Source organism: Harmonia axyridis, chromosome 2 (genome assembly GCF_914767665.1).
Source record: "Harmonia axyridis chromosome 2, icHarAxyr1.1, whole genome shotgun sequence".
Classification (NCBI taxonomy): domain Eukaryota; kingdom Metazoa; phylum Arthropoda; class Insecta; order Coleoptera; family Coccinellidae; genus Harmonia; species Harmonia axyridis.
This window is the reverse complement of record NC_059502.1, coordinates 3,574,581-3,596,118: the sequence shown is the minus strand read 5'-3', so window position 1 is coordinate 3,596,118 and position 21,538 is coordinate 3,574,581. Positions and strand designations below refer to the sequence as shown.

The 21,538-nt window shown below is 33.3% G+C and overlaps 3 protein-coding genes across 4 annotated transcripts; 1 reads left to right on the top strand and 2 right to left on the bottom strand.

The window, feature by feature from the left end:
- Window positions 1–1,427: 1,427 nt before the first annotated feature.
- On the bottom strand, window positions 1,428–11,116 carry LOC123672679 (toll-like receptor 13). 2 transcript variants are annotated; one of them, XM_045606887.1, is made up of 3 exons: window positions 10,877–11,116; window positions 3,722–3,847; window positions 1,428–3,218 (listed from the first exon to the last, which is right to left on the bottom strand). In XM_045606887.1, the coding sequence occupies exons 2-3, from the start codon at window positions 3,729–3,731 to the stop codon at window positions 1,444–1,446; spliced, it is 1,785 nt and encodes a 594-aa protein (XP_045462843.1). In that variant the 5' UTR covers window positions 3,732–3,847; window positions 10,877–11,116; the 3' UTR covers window positions 1,428–1,443. The 2 variants fall into 2 exon arrangements, with proteins under 2 accessions (XP_045462843.1, XP_045462844.1); XM_045606888.1 differs by lacking the exon at window positions 10,877–11,116 and adding an exon at window positions 3,988–4,110.
- LOC123672103 (ionotropic receptor 25a) lies at window positions 8,161–19,972 on the top strand. Its single transcript, XM_045606091.1, has 13 exons — window positions 8,161–8,206; window positions 15,054–15,197; window positions 15,312–15,515; window positions 15,574–15,740; window positions 15,799–16,332; window positions 16,998–17,189; window positions 17,362–17,461; window positions 17,656–17,833; window positions 17,899–18,082; window positions 18,149–18,270; window positions 18,903–19,220; window positions 19,287–19,408; window positions 19,572–19,972. Exons 1-13 carry the CDS (start codon window positions 8,161–8,163, stop codon window positions 19,895–19,897), a joined length of 2,637 nt encoding a protein of 878 aa, XP_045462047.1. The 3' UTR covers window positions 19,898–19,972.
- Window positions 19,973–20,141: 169 nt separating this feature from the next.
- LOC123672102 (dynein regulatory complex protein 8-like) lies at window positions 20,142–21,391 on the bottom strand. The gene is made up of 4 exons (XM_045606090.1): window positions 21,284–21,391; window positions 20,993–21,230; window positions 20,372–20,582; window positions 20,142–20,150 (listed from the first exon to the last, which is right to left on the bottom strand). The coding sequence occupies exons 1-4, from the start codon at window positions 21,303–21,305 to the stop codon at window positions 20,142–20,144; spliced, it is 480 nt and encodes a 159-aa protein (XP_045462046.1). The 5' UTR covers window positions 21,306–21,391.
- Between the last annotated feature and the right edge of the window lie 147 nt (window positions 21,392–21,538).

Below are 21,538 nucleotides of genomic sequence, written 5' to 3'. Positions count from 1 at the left end.
GTTCAATTCAGGAATGAAAAAGTTAGTAATCATGGCTCTATACCGATCACCATTGACTGGCCATCATCGTTTTTGAAGAAGTACGGACCAATGATTCCACCAGCCCATAAAGCGCACCAAACAGTCAGTTTTTCTGGATGTAACGGTGTTTCGACATACACTTGAGGATTAGCTTCACTCCAAATGCGGCAGTTTTGTTTTTTGACGTAACCATTCAACCAGAAGTGCGTTTCATCGCTAAACAAAATAAAATGGACGTAGTGCGCGATACGTATTCTGCACAGAACCATTATTTTCGAAATAAAATTGCACTATTTGCAAGTGTTGTTCAGGCGTGAGTCTATTCATGATGAATTGCCAAACCAAACTGAGAATAAATCACTTGCCAGCTTTCGAATCGGTCGCCATCTTGAACAGTAATGCCAACTTAAAGTTATATACCTCGAAAAAAAAACACCCGTTATAAATTTTGCGCTAGTTCTACATACTAACAATTTGGCAACAATGCAAAATATTTTTAATATATAATATAAGTATGCATTCTAGTTTGGTATTTTCCATTCTTCCACCTAAAGTAAATTATTTCGAAATATTTGATTTTTTCAATATTTTGTGATCAGTTTTGGAATGAAAACAATTTCAAATAAAAATAATTGAAAAATGTAGACCATCCTGAACAACTTTAGTTTCGTGTCTGTATGTCGGTCTGTGTATCCACAAATCCTTGTAATAACCTGAACTTCTAATCCGATTCTATTGAAATTTTGTATAGGTATACAATTTGGGCTATAGATTATCCCACACAAAATTCAGCTGTTCCAGATATATGAATTTTCAATAAAATCGTACCTGGACCACCCTGTATAATCGTTTGAATTTTTTTCCTGGTAATTCCAAAACTACGAATTCGATAAAAAATACAAAAATATTCCAGATTATCTCTGTCGAATTACCAATTCATGCCCCAAACACCTTATTAAGCGTATTCGACCTTGAAAATGCAACTTCGTCAAAAATACCATATTCAATCTGCACCTAATAATATGAAAATAATTCAAAACAGAATTCATCTTGGTTGCTTATAATCTGTTGCATAATATCTAACATCCTGTTTTTTTTTCTTCGTTTCATTGAAACCAGATTAAATGTGATAGTTTAATGATTATTTGATGACTCTTTTGTAATAAGGTGAATTAATTCTGAATATGAATAGATCAACTGCTGAGAATAAATTGTATTGACAAAAAAAAAATTCATGAATTTCATGTCATCAAGTCAAGAAATTTCATTTATGTGACGAAATGTGGTGCAAGTCCTCTGTTTAAAAATCCTGTTTGAAAAATGATACATTGCTTCTTTTATATTTATAGAAATGCTTAAAAACTCAACTGGTCAATTAGGTTGACTAAAAATGAAAAAATACAACAAAAGATTTCCAATAATTTAATCTGCAATCAATTCAAATTGTTCTGAATGATATTTCGAACGTCTATAAATCTGATAATACTTAATGATCAAAATCATCATGAGTACAAATACTGACACAATAGTTGAAACTAAAACTATTACAAAAACAGAGGTAGTTTCAGGATCACTTTTAACTGATTCCACTTCATTCATTTCTTCTTGGCATGGTATACCTCCTATATTTTCTTCGTCATATTCCGTCATATTTTTCACATTATAGCTTATACTTTTCCAGGTAAAATACCTGATAACTTTGTGCAAAAAATTACAAGAAAATAAATTATCATTTAGGTTTATAGTATCTAGTGATCTCATACTATTAATGATGTAAGGATAATCTAATTCCCTCAACTTATTTCCTGAAATATCCAAAATTTCACAGTCATCTAAATTGGAGAATAAGTTATGATTCAAGTACCTCAAATTATTGTAAGATAAATTGAAAACCTGAAGACTAAATAGCGATGAAAAAATTTGATAATTGTCGATAACTTCTAACTTGTTCTTCGATAGATCTAACTCTTTCAAAGATGTCATGTTATTGAATATCGTTTCAGGAAGATAAATAATACCATTATCCCTAAGATAAAGTGTCTCTAATTGTGATAAGTTCCTAAACATGTCTTCTTCCAAAATCAAATTATTCTCATTCAAATTTAAATTGATCAACGATGGAAATCTGTTAAAGAAATCTGAAGTACCATTCAGATCATTAAACGATAAATCTAAAGTCTCTAAAAAGGGCAAATATTTAATTTGGTCTAAGTTTTCGAAAGTCAAAGAATTATGAGAAAGATCTACTTTGGTGAGTTTAGTCAAGAACTGCAGCTTTATCGTTGAGATTTTATTGTGTGATAAATTTATTTCCCTCAAACTTATGAGGTCCCTAAAAGCTGCGTTGCTCATATACAAGATAGAGTTATTGGACAAATTTAAATCTTCTAGCTCCCTCAAATTTTGAAAATCGTTGTCGGCTATACTTGAAATTGAATTGTTGGCTAAATTCAAGTAGTTGAGATTGGTGAAAGGCTTAAAGGCTTTTTTGATTGAGGTAATTTCATTATCGCTTAAATCTAGACATTCTATTCCTATGTGATTATCATCATAAATATTGTTCATGGATGTTTTTTTAGCCTTATCGGAACCACACTGATATAAATTTGGTTTTAAAGTCCTGATCCTGTTTTTACTGAAGTTTATCTTCTCCACGTTTTCTAAGTAACATAAAGGTATATCGTCCACGTCTTCTAAGTTGTTATTTATGAAGAGTAGAGTATCCAAACTGGTAAGCTTTAAACTGTCCTTAGCTAGACAACTCAAACTGTTGTTCTCCAAATGCAGAGTTCTGATCTGAGGCAAGTTATAAAAAGTTCCGTTTCCAATATCATCCAACATAGTATTCTTTATTATCAGCGTCTGCAGGCCTTCCAGCTTTGAGAAGAGGTCTACAGTACCATTCACAGATATTCTAGAATCTTCAATGTTCAGTTCTTTGAGCTTGGGTACATTCTCGAACAGATCTGATGTTACGTTGACCAATGTTGTGTTCCTTATGTCTAGAATGATGGCATTTTGGGCAGATATTGAGCGTATGATATCCTCTTGGCCTTCTACGATGTTGCTGCAGGTTACTTTGAATCCGTTTGAGTTGTAATACTCGCTGTAAGTGAACTCTACATCACAGTCGTATGTTGTGGAGGTTCGAAATAGGTGGAAGAAGATTAGGAACTTTGGGAAGACGGTCCAAGAGTCTGCAAGAAAATAAAATGTTGATTTTAGTGTGTTTGAAAAATTAAGGAAGGTATGAGGAAATTTTCTTGGACTCTATATAACTGTATAGATTTATGTGATCTCCGAAAGCTTGAATCAACAAGCGCTCAAAAGCTCATATTCACGGATAGCTCACATAGCAGTTTACAAGAAAAGTCGATTCTCGAAGAGGTGATCACAATTGGCCACCGAGATCTTGTGTTTTAACACCTCTAGACTTTTTTCTTTAGGATCACGTGGAAGATAAGATCTATGGCAATGCTTCACAATCCATTCAAGACCTCAAAAATGGTATTATATCGAAAGTAAACCTCTAATTGTAAATTTTTTATAACCTTTCTCACTAATAAAAAGAAGTGATCTATTTTTCTGGGTATAATGAAGAAACTCCCTCTCGGGAATTTCTGAAACATTCTTTGAATGAGTTTCAAAAATCGTTATACACACCTCATTTTAAGATAGAATAAATGAAATATTCACTAACCTGGTTTCATACCAATGAAGAAATAGAATCCGTTGCTCCAAAAACTTCTAGATTCGCCTTGAAATTATATCCATATTCCATGAAGAATATTTCAGCATTTCAAATGCTTCTCCAAGTAAAAACAATCTGTAAATCAATAAAAAACGTCACATGATAATTAAATTCAACATGTTATTAGTGTGATAAAGACTATTCTACATTTCATATATAAAACTTCGATATATTTTTCATAACTATTATCTCAATTATAATAGAAAATCTCTCACCCTGAAATATATCTCTAATATTACAATTTCGAAGTTTAAATATCAAAAACGTACTTCATGAAACTGTATGAAAGTGAAAAATACGTCCAAAACTAAGGACTGGACTAGATCCTGTTCAGTTTTATCCAGGGCATGTTATAGCACGAGAATTTAATAACAATTTATTACTGTAATAATTATAAGATATACCTCGATCACGACAAGAATTCGTGAGGTATAACAACAGAAATTATTCACATTTCATTGGATATAAACAATGATAACTTCACACCTTATAGTGTCCATTTCCCATGAAGAATAAAAACCACAAATTCACGACTGAAATTTGTGGATCATCATTCGTTTTGATGACAGATAAGTGATTCAATTTTTTGAATCGTTGGAGGAAAACAAAATATACGAAAATTGGCAGATATACCGCACTGTTTCTCCTATCTTGGAAACAAGATCCAAAAAATCGTGGGAAGAAATAGAAAAAAATTCAGAGAATTAACTACTGACAATCAAGAAATCGAGAATCAAGAAATTGTTTGTTTATTATAGAGGGTGTTTTTTTTAGAGCTATAGAACTTTAAATTGCAATAAAACAACGATGGATTATTCGATTGACATGAATTTTATTTATCCGCAAGATAATCTTGTGGCTTTACTTTTTAATTATGATTTCTGGCATATGACCGCCACGGTGGCTCGGATGTAGTCCAATCTGGACGTCCAATTTTCGATTACTTTTTCCAACATTTGTGGCCGTATATTGACAATAACACGGCAAATGTTGTCTTCCAAATGGTCAAGGGTTTGTAACTTATCCGCATAGACCAATGACTTTACATGGCCCCACAGAAAGTAGTCTAGCGGTGTTAAATCACAAGATCTTGGAGGCCAATTCACAGGTCCAAAACGTGAAATTAGGCGGTCACCAAACGTGTCTTTCAATAAATCGATTGTGGCACGAGCTGTGTGACATGTTGCGCCGTCTTGTTGGAACCACAGCTCCTGGACATCATGGTTGTCCAATTCAGAAATGAAAAAGTTCGTAATCATGGCTCTTTACCGATCACCATTGACTGTAACTTTCTGGTCATCATCGTTTTTGAAGAAGTACGGACCAATGATTCCACCAGCCCATAAAGCGCACCAAACAGTCAGTTTTTCTGGATGCAACAGTGTTTCGACATACACTTGAGGATTAGCTTCACTCCAAATGCGGCAGTTTTGTTTGTTGACATAGCCATTCAACCAGAAACGCGCTTCATCGCTAAACAAAATAAAATGGACGTAGTGCGCGATACGTATTCCGCACAGAACCATTATTTTCGAAATAAAATTGCACTATTTGCAAGCGTTGTGCAAGCGTGTGTCTATTCATGATGAATTGCCAAACCAAACTGAGAATAAATCACTTGACAGCTGTTAAATCGGTCGCCATCTTGAACAGTAATGCTAACTTAAAGTTATATACCTCGAAAAAAAACACCCGTTATTAAAGAAGGGCGATCATCAACTTTTTTTGTTCACCCCTGTATATAATAAAAAAGAAGTAACTGAGGAACACTTATCTGCCCGAAAAATCAAACTACATTTCAAAGAGAGAATTGCTAAATCGGCCAAAGGGTTCAAGAGAAAATTATCTACAAACTTCGTTGAGATTTTGTCCTTTGCTCTTATTTTGACGGTGTGTACAATTCAGTTATCTAATAATAATTTTTGCACGTGCAAAAAAAGAATTTATCATCTAATTCGAAGAATTAACGTAAGCAACCACTTACGAATATCATCATTTATCTGTAGACACGTGTCAAAAAAAAAAATCTTATCAGAAAATTGAAGCTTCATTAATATTTAAAATTTCAACTTTCTAGAATGAGAGGAAGAGCATACCAAATGAGGAATTTGAAAAATCACATTTATCCTTTCGAGTATGTGTGAGATTAGAGCAATCCAGAATATAACGGAAAAAAATGGAAATAAGTTAATATTTGAAATTTTTCGATAGACGCGAGAACCTTGAACAAGCTGACATCAAACTTGTTCTTGCTGGGTTCAAGCCAGTTCAATAGCAGAAGATGTCTGGACAAAAACTTCTTGGATGGGGAATCAATAGATAAATGCTTCAGATAATGATATGCGAGAGAAAAAAAATTACGATATCAGTTATGCAAAGCAGGTGTTGGCTCGAAATCGCAGAGGTCAAATACTCTAATTTAGAATTAAAAAAAGTGTAATCTTTTTTTCTTTAAATGAAATCCAGAATATCATAAAAACTGCAAACAGAAAATTCAATATTCAAAATTAACTTATCATATAAAATGTATTTATAAAACGAAGTTGGGTTTGTTGGACCATGTATAGCTCTTTAAAGTTGCTGGACCAATAGTTACAATCTTACAGTTTGTTAGATTCATATTCATCGGAAATAGGGCAATCATTACGCTTGAAAATTATACAGGAAAAATATTGAATATAAAAGAAAATTTTCTTAAATTTTACAAATCAGAATATTTTTTACACACATGAAAAATCCTGTGTCTTTTTTGATAGTAGAAATTAGATGGGTAATTTTTCATAGGTTATAGGACTTTGACAAAACTGGCTGTGAGTACATTTTCCTTAATGAAAAACCTGTAATAATACTATTTCGAATATTTTTCTCAAAGAACAGATTGAATTTTAAACAGTCCAGTAAGATAAAAATTGTATTGATAGTAGCAATTATACCATTACAATTATGGAGATAAAGTAAAAAGTTTTTGATGCATATGCAGTGACTACAATTACTGTGATAAGGTTTATCATACATGTAAAAAAATTCATAATGTGGAATCATTTCTTCCGATGGTAATTATCGATTTTTGAGCCAAGAATGTTCTCAAACCATATGATTCGACTCACTGTTACAATTGGTTAATGAATGAACGAGCGCTCAAAAGCTCCTGACTTCAAGGCAGTGAAAATAATTTAATTCATTTCGATTTTAATTGTATAGTTTCGTATCGAAGGCTTATATTTCCGCATATATTCACACTAATAACTACTATTTTTTTTTTAATTTTCCATCTCTTTAATACAGTAAACATACAAATCACTTGACAGACTGAAAGGTTATTACATTGAAATACTCAATCATACACATAAATAAATCAGTTCATTCAATTATTCTAGTCATTACTTTAATTAGCATTTATCCTAATGTGGATTTGATATCAATGATATCGATATCTACTTGTTAAAAGTAACTAGCTAATTGATATCGAAAGCATATACCAAACTGCTGAGAATTAAAAACAAACTAAAATAGGTATATCACCTCAATTTCATTTCAATGAATGAAGCATATATGAGAGGTTTAAGTTTGCATCATAGAACTTGATATACCAATATCTACGATTGAGTTCTTAAATTCGCATATATACAGGGTGTTCTACAAGCTCTATGACAAACTTCGAGAGAAACACTGTTTTTGTCACTGTAGTTACACGACATTTTATTTCCCAAAAGCAACAACGTGTTAATGATTCTGAGCAGTGTCTGAAGCTGTTTAATTGCAATAAACCTGAATTTTTGCGTCGATATGTGACGATGGATGAAACATGGCTCCATCATTTCCGATAGACAATCAGCTGAGTGAACTGCACACGATGAACCAAAGCGAGGAAAAACACAACAGTCAGCTGGCAAGGTTATGGCATCAGTTTTCTGGGATGCGCAAGGTATAATATTCATTGATTACCTCCAAAAGGGCCAGACCATCAACAGCGATTATTATTTAGCGCTAATGGATCGTTTGAAAGATTAAATCGTTAAAAACGGCCCCATTTGAAGAAAAAAAGGTGCTGTTCCATCAAGATAATGCGCCGTGTCACAAATCAATGAAAACAATGGCAAAATTGCATGAATTGAGCTTCGAATTGCTTCTGCATCCACCGTATTCGCCAGATCTGGCCCCCAGCGACTTTTTCTGACCTCAGACCTCAAAAGAATGCTCGCTGGAAAGGAATTTAGCGCCAATGAAGAAGTAATCGCCGAAACTGAGGCATATTTTGAAGCGAAAGACAAATCGTACTACAAAAATAGTATCGAAAAGTTGGAAGATCGCTATAATCGCTGTATCGCCCTCGAAGGCAACTATGTTGAATAATAAAATCGAATTTTGCCAAAAAAATGTGTTTTACTATGGTAGACCGGAGACTTTTCAATTCACCTGTTACACCTCCAAGAGGTAATTAGCTGTATGTGAAAAGTACAACTTCAGCCATAAGTCTTATCAATTTATTGAATCAAGGAAGTAAAAACTGCAACTGAACAAATAATAGCAGCCAACTTGGACAGTTTATCGCAAATTAGTAACTATCTAAGTGATAGTTACAATTGTACCATTCACTGATCATTAGAACGCAACGAAAGTGCTTGAGACTCAACAGTTATGCAAATTGCATTGATTAATATCGGTTTGATAAATTCAAACCACAGAAATTCAGTTGTAGAAAAGTAATTTCTTCAAGAAGTTGTATGGAAATATTTGGTTGAATACAAATGTAATAATTCTGTTCATCGAGATCATTGAGGTATAATTAGTTAATTGTCAAGGTTTGTTTTTTTATAACGTATTATTTTCTATTCGCATAACGCAATTAAGATTGTTGAAGGGGCTTCTAGTCACTTGAAGGGACCTGTGAATTATACAGAAGTGGTTTTTTATATGAAGCACCCGGTATATTCAAAGCGTATCACATCAAAATACAAATAAATGAATAATTGACAGTATGTCGTTATGAATTCGTAAAATAATGTTTTTTTTCCATTAAAAAGGGTGTTTTTTTTAGAGCTATAAAACTTTAAATTACAATGAAACAACGATGGATTATTCGATTGACATGAATTTTATTTATCCGCAAGATGATCTTGTGGCATTACATTTTGAATATGATTTCTGGCATATGATGTAGTCCAATCTGGACGTCCAATTTTCGATGACTTTTTTCAACATTTGTGGCCGTATATCGGCAATAACACGGCGAATGTTGTCTTCCAAATGGTCAAGGGTTTGTGTCTTATCCGCATAGACCAATTACTTTACATAGCCCCACAGAAAGTAGTCTAGCGGTGTTAAATCACAAGATCTTGGAGGCCAATTCACAGGTCCAAAACGTGAAATTAGGCGGTCACCAAACGTGTCTTTCAATAAATCGATTGTGGCACGAACTGTGTGACATGTTGCGCCGTCTTGTTGGAACCACAGCTCCTGAACATCATGGTTGTTCAATTCAAGAATGAAAAAGTTAGTAATCATGGCTCTATACCGATCACCATTGACTGTAACGTTCTGGCCATCATCGTTTTTGAAGAAGTAAGGAACAATGATTCCACCAGCCATAAAGCGCACCAAACAGTCAGTTTTTCTGGATGTAACGGTGTTTCGACTTACACTTGAGGATTAGCTTCACTCCAAATGCGGCAGTTTTGTTTGTTGACGTAGTCATTTAACCAGAAGTACGCTTCATCGCTAATGGACGTAGTGCGCCATACGTATTCCCCACAGAACCATTATTTTCGAAATAAAATTGCACTTTTTGCAAGCGTTGTTCAGGCGTGAGTCTATTCATGATGAATTGCCAAACCAAACTGAGAATAAATCACTTGACAGCTGTTAAATCGGTCGCCATCTTGAACAGTAATGCCAACTTAAAGTTATATACCTCGAAAAAAAACACCCTATATATTCAAAGCGTATCATATCAAAATAAAAATAAATGAACAGTATGTCGTTATGAATCAGCAAAATAATGTTTTTTCCATTATATAAATAATATACTACTTCAAATATGAGACATTATTCCTAATAAATATTCATGGCCAAATATGTTTTTTTTATTCGACCTGTCGAATTGTTTATGTTTATTTCTTGGATAATTAAAGATCTGCGATAAGCCCTACCTAGTTTCCTCTATATTCCTCTATGAAATTAACATAACTGTTGATTTTTCAAAGGAATTCTATTCAGTATAGTATATAGGCAAAGTTATGCAAATAATGTAAATTTCTGTTGTAGCTAATTCATTTCGTTCATAAAAATTCCTTCCTAATTGATATTCAATTGATCCTTTTTCAATGAAAGTAATTCTCATTCAGATATCGCAATACTACAAAAAGCAAGTATGTTCAATAAATTTAAAATGTCGAAAAAAAAAGAGAGTCAAGATATTCGGCATATTTCTTTATCTGGAAGTAGTTTTTTCGTTCGATATTTCTCGAATTATTGCGAAAAAAATTATATATAACTCCAAAACTATTGGACGCATCTAAACACATAAAACAAGTCAAAATGACTACAAAGCTCCAATTCGATCAGATATCCTCGAAATATTGTAAAGAAATGCCATCCTAGATTTTATCTTAACATCCCTCAACGAAGGTTTGAAACAATTCCCCAAATTCCTTCAAAAGTATTGTGAAAATGTGAAAACTTATCTAATCATTTAGAAGATGAAACTCGTAAAGAATCTTACGTTGACATGACTCTTTCAGAAAATCTAATGTATAAAATGCAAGTTGCGATAGCAAAATGATCTACACACAATTCGTTTTATACATTTTTGAGATCAGATATATTTCGACGTTTTCGTTCTCCAATTTTTTTTTAATCTCTGTCTATTTCAAGAATAAAATGTATCGAATAGATATTTCTTTCCTCTTTCATCTTGTGAATAGACGGTTATTTCAATTTTGTCGATTTAATATTCAATTTTTTTCCAATTCATTTTCACAAATATAATTCTCTTTACCTGACTAACCAAAAACTGTTTCGCTCCAACAAAAATCAACCACCTTCTCCAACACCAAACATAATTAAAACTAATATCGATTTATGAAAAATCAACACATTACTCACCTCTCACAAGCACAATAAAATCCATTTTAACGTACTAATAGCATCGATCTCAATCAAACCAATTTACACATCATGAAATAAACATCATTCTTATCGAAGAATAACAACAGAAAGCCTGACGATTAGCGATACAAATAAACAAGCTGCAAAATGATTCTGCTCCTATTTTGAACGCAACTGTTGACCAGCAACTGGTGGGCTGGTACTAGTACTAGTAGTACTACTCTTGGTGACTTGAAACCTTGACTGGTCCCAACATTGCTTGGAGGTTCCTTTACGAGAAGAATTTTGTTAACTGTGGTCAGGCTTTGCGATGGGAAGTAGAATTTTAGCACCATCAAGTACTCTTCATACAAATCCATAAAGAGTATTACATTGTTATTGAAAAAATATTCTAATTTTTCTATTTTGTGGTATAAAATTTGAAAAATTCGTAAAAAGCTCCTTACCTAAAGTCAGTTTATTTATACATTGTTGTCGGTTAGTTAATCTAGATGAGGATCTGTGAAGATGAATAAAAATCATCAATAGAATGATTATTTCACATACTAAAACTGAATTTCAATCTAGTCGAATCTGTTATCGAAAATATTGATCTTTTGTGTAATTATGCCTGAATTTTCTATGGTTCTGCTGACGTGATCAAATTGAAATTTTGCACACTGCTTGAAATTGTTATTCTATATAAACAGGGAGGTTCAACAGTCCAGGTCACATCTTTATGAAGTGATAGTTCTAGTTAAATTAAGTACTAAGTTCTTTCAAGTGAAATTATTCTTATTTCAGAATCCTTAGAAAATATAGACTGTTGAACTTAATTTTTTCATTTGTCTTTATAATTACTCATTAAACGCTTATTAATCCCAACTTGTTTAGAATTTATAAAAATAGATTTGAAAAAATTTAGTTCAGGAGCCTGTATCTTCGAGTAAGTTGCATCTCCTGTCCTTTTTGTAATTCTTGCACCTTTGCATTTCTTCATCCTTGCAAATAATCGAAATATTCGAAACAATTCAATTGATTCTCTGAAAAATATTTTACACTTCAGAGATTTCATGATGGCCTAAAATGATTGAATTTTCTAATCGAAAATATCATCCAGTCGAGATGATCATTTAAAAAAGTAAAGAACATTAAAAATAGATAAAATGAAATGGGCTTTCCTTTCTAGAAAAATCCTCCAATTAAATTTCTAATTAAAAGGAAATTGCCTATAACGTACAAAAACTTTCAAGGTCATCTCCATAAAAATAAATAAAAGTGAAATGATTCTTCTAAGAAAATTTCTCCTGGTATCCAAATGTGTGGGTAATTAATACTTATAAGTTCATACTGAGTCAAGTACGAAACTTACGTACATAAAAAGACATTGATTAATTGGTATATATACGGTGAACACAATGTTAGGAATTTCAACGTTTTTGCTCATTTGTTTTAAAATCCAAGAAACGTGTTTCGTTTGTGTTTTTCTAATTAGATTCCTTACGCATTCCTTGAAATCCTAGTGGAACAGAAAAAAATTATCAAGTCCATAAACAACATTATGAGTTCCATATTTCTAGACAAGTTCATTATACAATGTTAATAATTTCTTCTTCGAAAATTTCGAGAAGAAAACATCTTACTGAGAAATGTTTCGAGTAAAAGAATGTTGGTTTTGAGAAGGGAGTTCTCTCATCGTTCGTTTATTAAATCATTCAACCAAAAATGCGCTCCAAAATTCACAAATGCTCGCTGATTTTGATGAAACAATTTTCAAACTTTGTTGAAGCGTGTATCTTTTATCCATGATCATTTGACATAACCTACTGAACACAAACGACATAAGAGATGTCAAAAAAAAAAAACAGTGTTGCCATTATAACGTTGAACTGTTTTATGTGAGCCATCCTGTATATTTAAGTGGTTAAACAAATGACGTTTACCATCTACGGTATGTTTACAACTGTATTAACTATGAAGTCATTATTTCAAGATGAAATATCTCTTCAACGGTCATTAACATTGACCTTACTTATTACTTGAATTCACATAGACATCTACGCATTGTTATTATTGGTAAAGGAAGTAATATTCTATATCCTGTGTAATTTTTTATAGGGTTATTGTTATTTGTATCATGTTATGAATAATGCAGGTCTTCTGGACTAATTTTTGGATTGTGATATTTTCCATAATCATTGAAGTATCCTTCAATTTGAAATGTTGAAAGAAAATCTATTTTAACTATAAAAATCACGTCATAAAGATATGACCTGGACTTTTGAATAACGCTGTAGACAGTTCTGTGGTCCACGCTTTTATTTTTTTTCCAAAAAAACTCATAAAAGTTTTTTACTATCTTTATTCAAAAGATATTAAGATATCTATCGTAGTATAGCGAAGATTCATATCTTTCTCTTACGAATTGTGGTTCCAACCACAATTTGGGTATGTACCCTAGTTATCACGTACCCATGACCATAGAACGTGAAAGTTTTTATGTCATTAATGGACTCAGTGTGAAATTCATCACCAGATCGAATGAGTTCTTTTGATCATGAAATCGATGTTTCTACTCGATTGGTACCTAGTTGCAGTTGAATAATATACTTAGTTAATGTTTAAAATTCTCATTTTGCGCCATGTAAACATTATACTTATAAGTATATCAACATGTTATAGCGTAAAATTGTTTCCTTTGATATTTATATCGTTTGAATGTAATTAAAGTAAATTAAAATAGCCTTTTGCGGTGTGACCTTCATGAAAAAGGAGATTCGAAAGATTTGAAGCTAACAGAAGGTGTATACGAGCCCAAGTAGAAATATTTTTATTACTTTGGAATTTTTGTAGTTGTCTTACTAGGAAACGTTATCCATTTTATGAGAAATTTGGAAATGCTGACCTATTAACAATATTTTGTTAGGAAAATTCCTATTATTGCAACTTACTTTCCCATTTATGAATCATTGAGGCCATTGATTATCTTGACAAAAGAAAAACCATCAACAGTGAATATTACATAGCATCTTCGAATCGTTTTAATGTAGAAATTAAGAAAAAACGTCCTCAAATGAAATTTTTCTTCAACAAGAGAATGCTGGTCAAATTGAACGAATTGCGCTTCTAACTTCATGACCAGCCAGTATATTATCCATATCTGACTCTGACTGTTTGAAAATGAACTGAACTTCTAATCTATACGTATCAAGAAATATTGGTAGTAAATATAGGGTGTTTTTTTTTCGAGGTATATAACTTTAAGTTGGCATTACTGTTCAAGATGGCGACCGATTTAATAGCTGTCAAGTGATTTATTCTCAGTTTGGTTTGGCAATTTATCATGAACAACACTTGCAAACAGTGCAATTTCATTTCGAAAATAATGGTTCCGTGCGGAATACGTATCGCGCACTACGCTCATTTTATTTTGTTTAGCGATGAAGCGCACTTCTGGTTGAATGGCTACATCAACAAACAAAACTGCCGCATTTGGAGTGAAGCTAATCCTCAAGTGTATGTCGAAACACCGTTACATCCAGAAAAACTGACTGTTTGGTGCGCTTTATGGGCTGGTGGAATCATTGGTCCGTACTTCATCAAAAACGATGATGGCCAGAACGTTACAGTCAATGGTGATCGGTATAGAGCCATGATTACTAACTTTTACATTCCTGAATTAAACAACCATGATGTCCAGGTGTGTGGTTCCAACAAGACGGCGCAACATGTCACACAGCTCGTGCCACAATCGATTCATTAAAAGACACGTTCGGTGACCGCCTAATTTCACGTTTTGGACCTGTGAATTGGCCTCCAAGATCTTGTGATTTAAAACCGCTAGACTACTTTCTGTGGGGATATGTAAAGTCATTGGTCTATGCGGATAAGCCACAAACCCTTGACCATTTGGAGGACAACAATCGCCGTGTTATTGCCGATATACGGCCACAAATGTTGGAAAAAGTAATCAAAAATTGGACGACCAGATTGGACTACATCCGAGCCAGCCGTGGCGGTCATATGCCAGAAATCATATTTAAAATGTAATGCCACAAGATTATCTTGCGGATAAATAAAATTCATGTCAATCGAATAATCCATCGTTGTTTTATTGCAATTTAAAGTTCTGTAGCTCTAAAAAGAACACTCTTTACATACTAAGAAGAAATATATATTTTTCAAACATTTACAGTATTACTCAGAGAAGATGATCAATCAGAAATCATAGATTGGATCGAAAATGCTTTAGGAGACCTGAAGACTCCACAAATTTCCTTTGAATATTCTACTATTCAAGTAGCAGACAAAGATGAAGATGATACTATAAGATCGGAAGGTAAAAACAAAAAAATAAAATATATATTCACAAACAACTCAAATTGAATACTTCAAAAACTCAAATTCAATCGAAAAAACAAGCAAGTGATGAAATCTGTAAATTTTTTTGCAGTTTGTGGTGTGCTGTCGAATAATATATCATTGATCTTGGACATAACATGGTCCGGAATGAGTAATATTGAAGCTCTATCGAAAAAACTCAATGTTCCTTATCTAAGATTGGACCTTTCTTTGAATCCTTTTCTAGTTCTACTGGACGAATACCTAGATTTTCGAAATTCTACAGATGTAGTCTTAATTTTCGAAGATAAGACATGTGAGTTAATTTTATCTCTTGTAAATATCGAGGTAAAAGAGTATATATCTCGTTTTAGATTTAGATCAATTATTATTCTCCTGGATAGACACCAAAAGAATGAGATTAGTGGTATCGGAAAAATTGGATTCAACTGTGGCGAAGAAATTGAAGAAGATACGACCAATACCAAATAGTTTTGCTCTGGTTGCTGATACTCCAAACATGATACAACTATTTCGAAAGGTTAGTCATTACCATATTGATATTAATTGATTATTTCAGCTAGAAAAAATTCTTCCAGGCCTCTGATGAAGGTTTGGTCTCATTGCCAGAACGCTGGAATCTAGTATTCACAGATTTCGAACACAAGAATTTCGATAGGACCCTGATATATGGGAAGCCAATCAATTTGCTCACTCTAGACGAAAAAGTTTGTTGCAGTCTTATCACCACGACCTCAAGTTTTACTTGTCCCAGAACTTTCAACCTGCAGAAAAAATTTCTTGAGGGTATCCTCGAAGAGATCCAACAAGTGTTTTTGAAACTGAAGAACGAAGGTTATCAGGTTAGTGACAGTGTTGAGTGTGAAGAAGGTTTTTTCAACCAAGACCTGAGTAGAAAGTTTGACAAGTTGATCCATGATGTTCTGAAGAATAGCGATAGGTTTTTTGAAGACAGAGGGATGATAAGAGTGAAAATTAGAGGAAACGTAGAGGTCGGTACAAAAATGTCTTCTGAGGTAGTGGCTTCTTTTAATGATGATGACGGTATAAGGATTGCTGCAGGAAAGACTGTCAAATCTGTCAGACCTTACTACAGGATTGGCATAACACATGTAAGTATCTTTTCATTTTGTAATTTTCACAACTTCAAAAAGAACAGAGAATACGCTCTATTAGTGATGACGTCACACGCCGCCATTTTAGTTCTCCTGTCAGTGTTCGGAATCCAAACAAACAAATTGTCATTCAAATTAGTACGTTGTCGTTGAAGAAATTGGCTTATTTTGATAAATAAGATTATTTAAGGAACGATTTTACTATTAATTGATAGACAGAAGGCACGAGATTAATGCCAGTAAGTTCGAACTTGAAGTTCAACTAATAAACACGGCTTTTTACAAAATCTGGGGAATGATACAGGATTCAAACTTACTGGTATTAACCTCGTTCCTTCTGTCTGTCAAGTAATACTGAAATCGTTCCTCAAATACTCTTATTTAAGAAAATAAGCCAATTCCTTCAACGACACCGCACTAATTTGAATGACAATTTATTTGTTTGGATTCCGAACACTGACAGGAGAACCAAAAATGACGGTGTGTGACGTCACACTAATAGAGCGTATCGAATATTGACGACAAAATTTTTTTAGATCAACTGGTCGTAGATCTACATACTCAGTAGATCAACAGCTTGCAGATCCGCAGAGTTGGTTGATACACTTTTTTTTTACTTACTAGTTCTTGATTTCTTCATTTGACTGTTTTTTATTTTCCAGGCGTTGCCATGGTCTTACAAGGAAGCTGACGATGATGGCAATTATTTCTGGACAGGATACTGTGTGGACTTTGCATACAAATTGGCACATGATATGCAGTTTGATTTTGAATTCGTTGAACCTATAGAGGGTACATTCGGAGAAAAAGTGAATGGAAAATGGAATGGGGTAGTCGGAGATCTATACAGAGGAGTAAGAAAGTTTTAATACTCTATGTTTAGTCACTTGTCACATGTCATCTGTCATAACATAATCAGTGAGTTTCTATGGCGTAAAATAAAGCGGGAAATTTGAATATTGTGCTCTAAATGATGAAAGATATTCATATGAAAGTATGTAACTGATTTAATTAAGCTATTTTCAGGAAACAGATATGGCAATCACCGCTTTGATCATGACTGCTGATAGAGAAGAAGTGATTGATTTTATTCCACCCTACTATGAACAAACAGGAATTTCCATAGGTGATTTGTTTGATTTATTTGAGTTTTAAGTGGTTGACCTTTAGATCGTTATAATTTAAAAAAACTGCAAATTTTCAACTTTGGTTGAGTTTTTCCTTCCTAACTCATAGAATATCTAAAATTCCAAAAGAAGAAGCAAATGAGGTTTTCTGTGTCATAACGCTGTATTTTGAGCTTCAGTGCATATTTTTCAGTAATGAGAAAGCCTGATCGAAAAACATCCTTATTCAAATTCATGACTGTTCTCAAACTAGAGGTATGGCTGAGCATAGTTGGTGCATTGATAGTGACTGGATTCATGCTATGGTTTGTTGATAAATATTCGCCATACAGTGCTAGAAACAATAAAAAAGCATATCCATACCCATGCAGGTAGGTATTTGATTCATTATTTATTTGATATGGTATATCTTAAACCTCGAAAAAAAAATTTACAGAGAATTCACGTTGAAAGAAAGCTTTTGGTTCGCTTTGACGTCTTTCACACCCCAAGGTGGTGGTGAAGCACCCAAATCACTTTCAGGAAGAACATTGGTTGCTGCCTACTGGCTGTTTGTAGTACTTATGCTAGCCACTTTCACAGCAAACTTAGCAGCCTTTTTGACGGTGGAGCGCATGCAAGTAAGTAAAAATATGAAGTACATGTAATATAAATTGAAAAATAAATCAATTTGAGTATTTTTTTAGACCCCTGTTCAGTCTTTGGAACAACTCTCTCGCCAATCACGTATAAATTACACTGTTGTGAAAGAATCAGATACACATAAATATTTTATTAATATGAAACATGCTGAAGACACTTTATATAGGTAAGTTCGATCTAGTTGAATTTTTCTCGTTTTAATCATACTACAAAGATATCAGGCAACTGATTATACATGAATCTGTATAGCTCCATCTTATAAATGTGCTTTACACTAATTTAACATTCACTTAAAATTTAGATCACATGAATTGGAAACTTTCATCGACAAACCTTAGAGCAATGAATTAATTCGTTTGGTCCTTCTAGATTCTTCTAGGATTCAAGTTTTTTTTAAGATTGTACTAGAAATGAATGTATTTTTGAACGTTTATATTCAGATATCATATCGCCGTTAGCGTCCTCTATGAAGGAACAACTGACATACATTTCAATTACATTTTATATCACTAGATGACACAAGCAATCCATAATAAAAGAAATCTGTATGTTATGGCAGCATCTTAACACGAGACAGTAGATGGAGCTCCTCTAATGCAGTTGCTTATGCAACTAAACATGTTTAGGGTAGAATTCGATGTATGATGAGTTGTCTGACATTGTCAAAAGACCATCTCAAATTCCTATGATCCTGTTACTGCATTCGACCACCATCTCAGCTTTTCGAGCGTTTTTTGTCTTCTTACTCGAAAGCGATTCGAGAAAATAACCACTTCACACACTTCTTTCTCTATTCAGAATGTGGAAGGAATTGACTCTGAACTCCTCCACTGACGATTCACAATACCGTGTATGGGATTATCCCATAAGAGAACAGTATGGTCACATTTTGATAGCTATAAACGATTCAAATCCAGTGTCAAACGCTTCTGAAGGCTTCAGACTGGTGAATGAACACATGGATGGTGATTTTGCATTCATCCACGACTCGTCTGAGATCAAATACGAGATCAGCAGGAATTGCAATCTGACAGAGGTGGGAGAGGTTTTTGCTGAGAAACCCTATGCTGTAGCCGTACAACAGGGGAGTCATATTCAAGATGATTTGAGTAGAGCGTAAGTATGAGGCTCCTTCCTGATGTTTCTACCAAAGATATAGCTACCTACCTCTTTTTTTCTTAGAATTCTCAATCTGCAAACCAATAGGTTCTTTGAAGTACTTCAAGCCAAGTACTGGAATCATTCTATGAAAGGAGATTGTCCTAATGCTGATGACAACGAAGGGATTACCCTAGAAAGTTTAGGTAAATATTTTCAACAGCCCTCCTATTCTGTGTGTGAAAATTACCTTCACAATTGCATGAAATAAAGCATATTATTTGAAAAAATACCCGCTGTAATAATTTTTCCCATTTATTATATTCCTGTCATGAAAAATTTATGAAGAAAATATTTATTTTTTTTTAGGAGGAGTATTCATTGCAACGTTATTTGGTCTGGTTCTAGCAATGCTAACACTTGTTGGTGAGGTGATATACTACAGGAATAAAAGAAAGAAGAGTGAAGAAGTGAAGAGCCTGCAAATCAAACCATCACCTAATAATACTAATAAGGAAACATTCAATAACAATATCAAACTGATACATCCAGAAACTATTACAATTGGAAAGGAGTTCAAACCGTTGAATTACAATATTCTAGATTCTGATTTGATAAAACCTCCAAAGATGCTATATCCACGATCAAGAAATCGGGTACATCAATCTAATCTGAAGAATATTATTGGAGAATAAAATATTAGACAAGTTTGATTCAGATGAAATAAACAACTAAAAAATTTGTTTTAATTTGAGAAATTATTTGAGATAGGAAATAAAACATTATGTAATGTTAATAGTTTTTTTCTTAAATGGAAAAAGTAACATATTTCAATTCCTTTTGAAAACATCTGGCTATGTGTGAGGTAGGTATCTTGAAAAAACTTGAAATTTCAAAATTATATCTTCTGGTTGCCTTCTGCTACGTATAATCAAATTGTTAATCAAACTGCAAACAAAAAATCAAATCAAAATAGATTCCAACAGTGGAAACGAAAAGATCTCAAATTGATTGAACATTATTTCGTTCAAAAGAGTACCAGTTTTAGGTACTGAGTGGTACTTGGTACCACTTTCAAATGTATCTACAATACGAGGAATAGTAATGGTGAAACACTTTGTATATATTTCAAAATGCTTCTTAATGAAGCAAAATAAAATTCCACAAACCATAATTTCATTGATGTAAACTTCGTATGGAAAAGTATCATTCTCAGGATCTATTCCGACTCTCAACATTTCGTGAAGTTCATCTGGATGTAAAGGCTCTCCACCTTCTGTCATTAAAGAGGTTATTTCTTCCTTTGTTAAGTATTTTTTCCCTTTAGAATCCAACACCTTGAATGCTTCCAGCAATTTTTCAGCTGGGGCAGGTTGAAATCTAAAAAAATCGATTCAGTTGCTCTCAAGTATGTACGCCACTGCGTAGCCACGTGGCGATAATAAATATGCCAGCGCATCCGCCATATCTGAAACAGTTGGAGATAGCTCAGGACAGGACAGCATGGAGGAACGTGAAAGAGGCCTACTTCCAGAAGTGGATAAGGGAAAAGCTGACGAAGAAGAAGCGATGAAGATCCGCCATATAAATTCACTATTTGTATGTAAAATGGTGAGCGCATCCGCCAAATTATTCATTACACGTAAAATTGTGCTTCCTAGAAATGTGCAACAATTTTCGAATACATACCTCTCTCTAACGATTATTTAAGCACCGTCAGAACTGATAATAATGACACGAAAAGCACAATGAGCTGTAAAAAATAGTTCTGCTTGAGAAACTGATGTTACCTTCTTTCAGTGATGACTTGAACCATATAAGGTAAAAAATTTGATAAATGAACGTTTCCAGGCGACTCTTGATCTTCATTTGCTAAAATAATTTCTTGAATTTCAGCTTCTGTAGGGCAGCAACCTAAAGATCGGACGATTGTTGAAATTTCTCTAGCATCCACTGTTTTATTACCAGCATGATCAAATATCAAAAAAGCATCTGCTATTCTCTTTTCCAAGTCATTGTTGATTGGAACTGCAAAAAATAACGCTAACACACTGAAGTATCTTCAAAAGCTTGATATTCACCTAATGAATCGCGTTCATTCATATTTTTATACTGATATTTTAATGATAACAAGTAAGTATTGTATCCATGACTCCCAATAAAAATCAATATACAAAGAAATAATTGAATAACTGAAATAAAATTGACGAGAGCAGGAGATGACTTGTTTCAATTTTCAAAATTTAAATTTAAGAAGTAGAGTCCTACTCCGGAAAAATAGCAGAAATAAACAATCATTTATTTACATTATATATTATTTATTTACATTATACATT

Bases quoted from the DNA above. Each gene is read 5' to 3' on its own strand.
- LOC123672103 (XM_045606091.1), top strand. From the start codon at position 8,161: ATGGTAGACCGGAGACTTTTCAATTCACCTGTTACACCTCCAAGAG. The intron at 15,198-15,311 runs GTAAAAACAAAA...ATTTTTTTGCAG, and splicing joins TGATACTATAAGATCGGAAG to TTTGTGGTGTGCTGTCGAAT. The intron at 16,333-16,997 runs GTAAGTATCTTT...TTTATTTTCCAG, and splicing joins ACAGGATTGGCATAACACAT to GCGTTGCCATGGTCTTACAA.
- LOC123672102 (XM_045606090.1), bottom strand. From the start codon at position 21,305: ATGAATGAACGCGATTCATTAG. The intron at 21,231-21,283 runs GTGAATATCAAG...TATTTTTTGCAG, and splicing joins GAATGAACGCGATTCATTAG to TTCCAATCAACAATGACTTG. The intron at 20,583-20,992 runs GTAACATCAGTT...CGATTTTTTTAG, and splicing joins CAAGTCATCACTGAAAGAAG to ATTTCAACCTGCCCCAGCTG.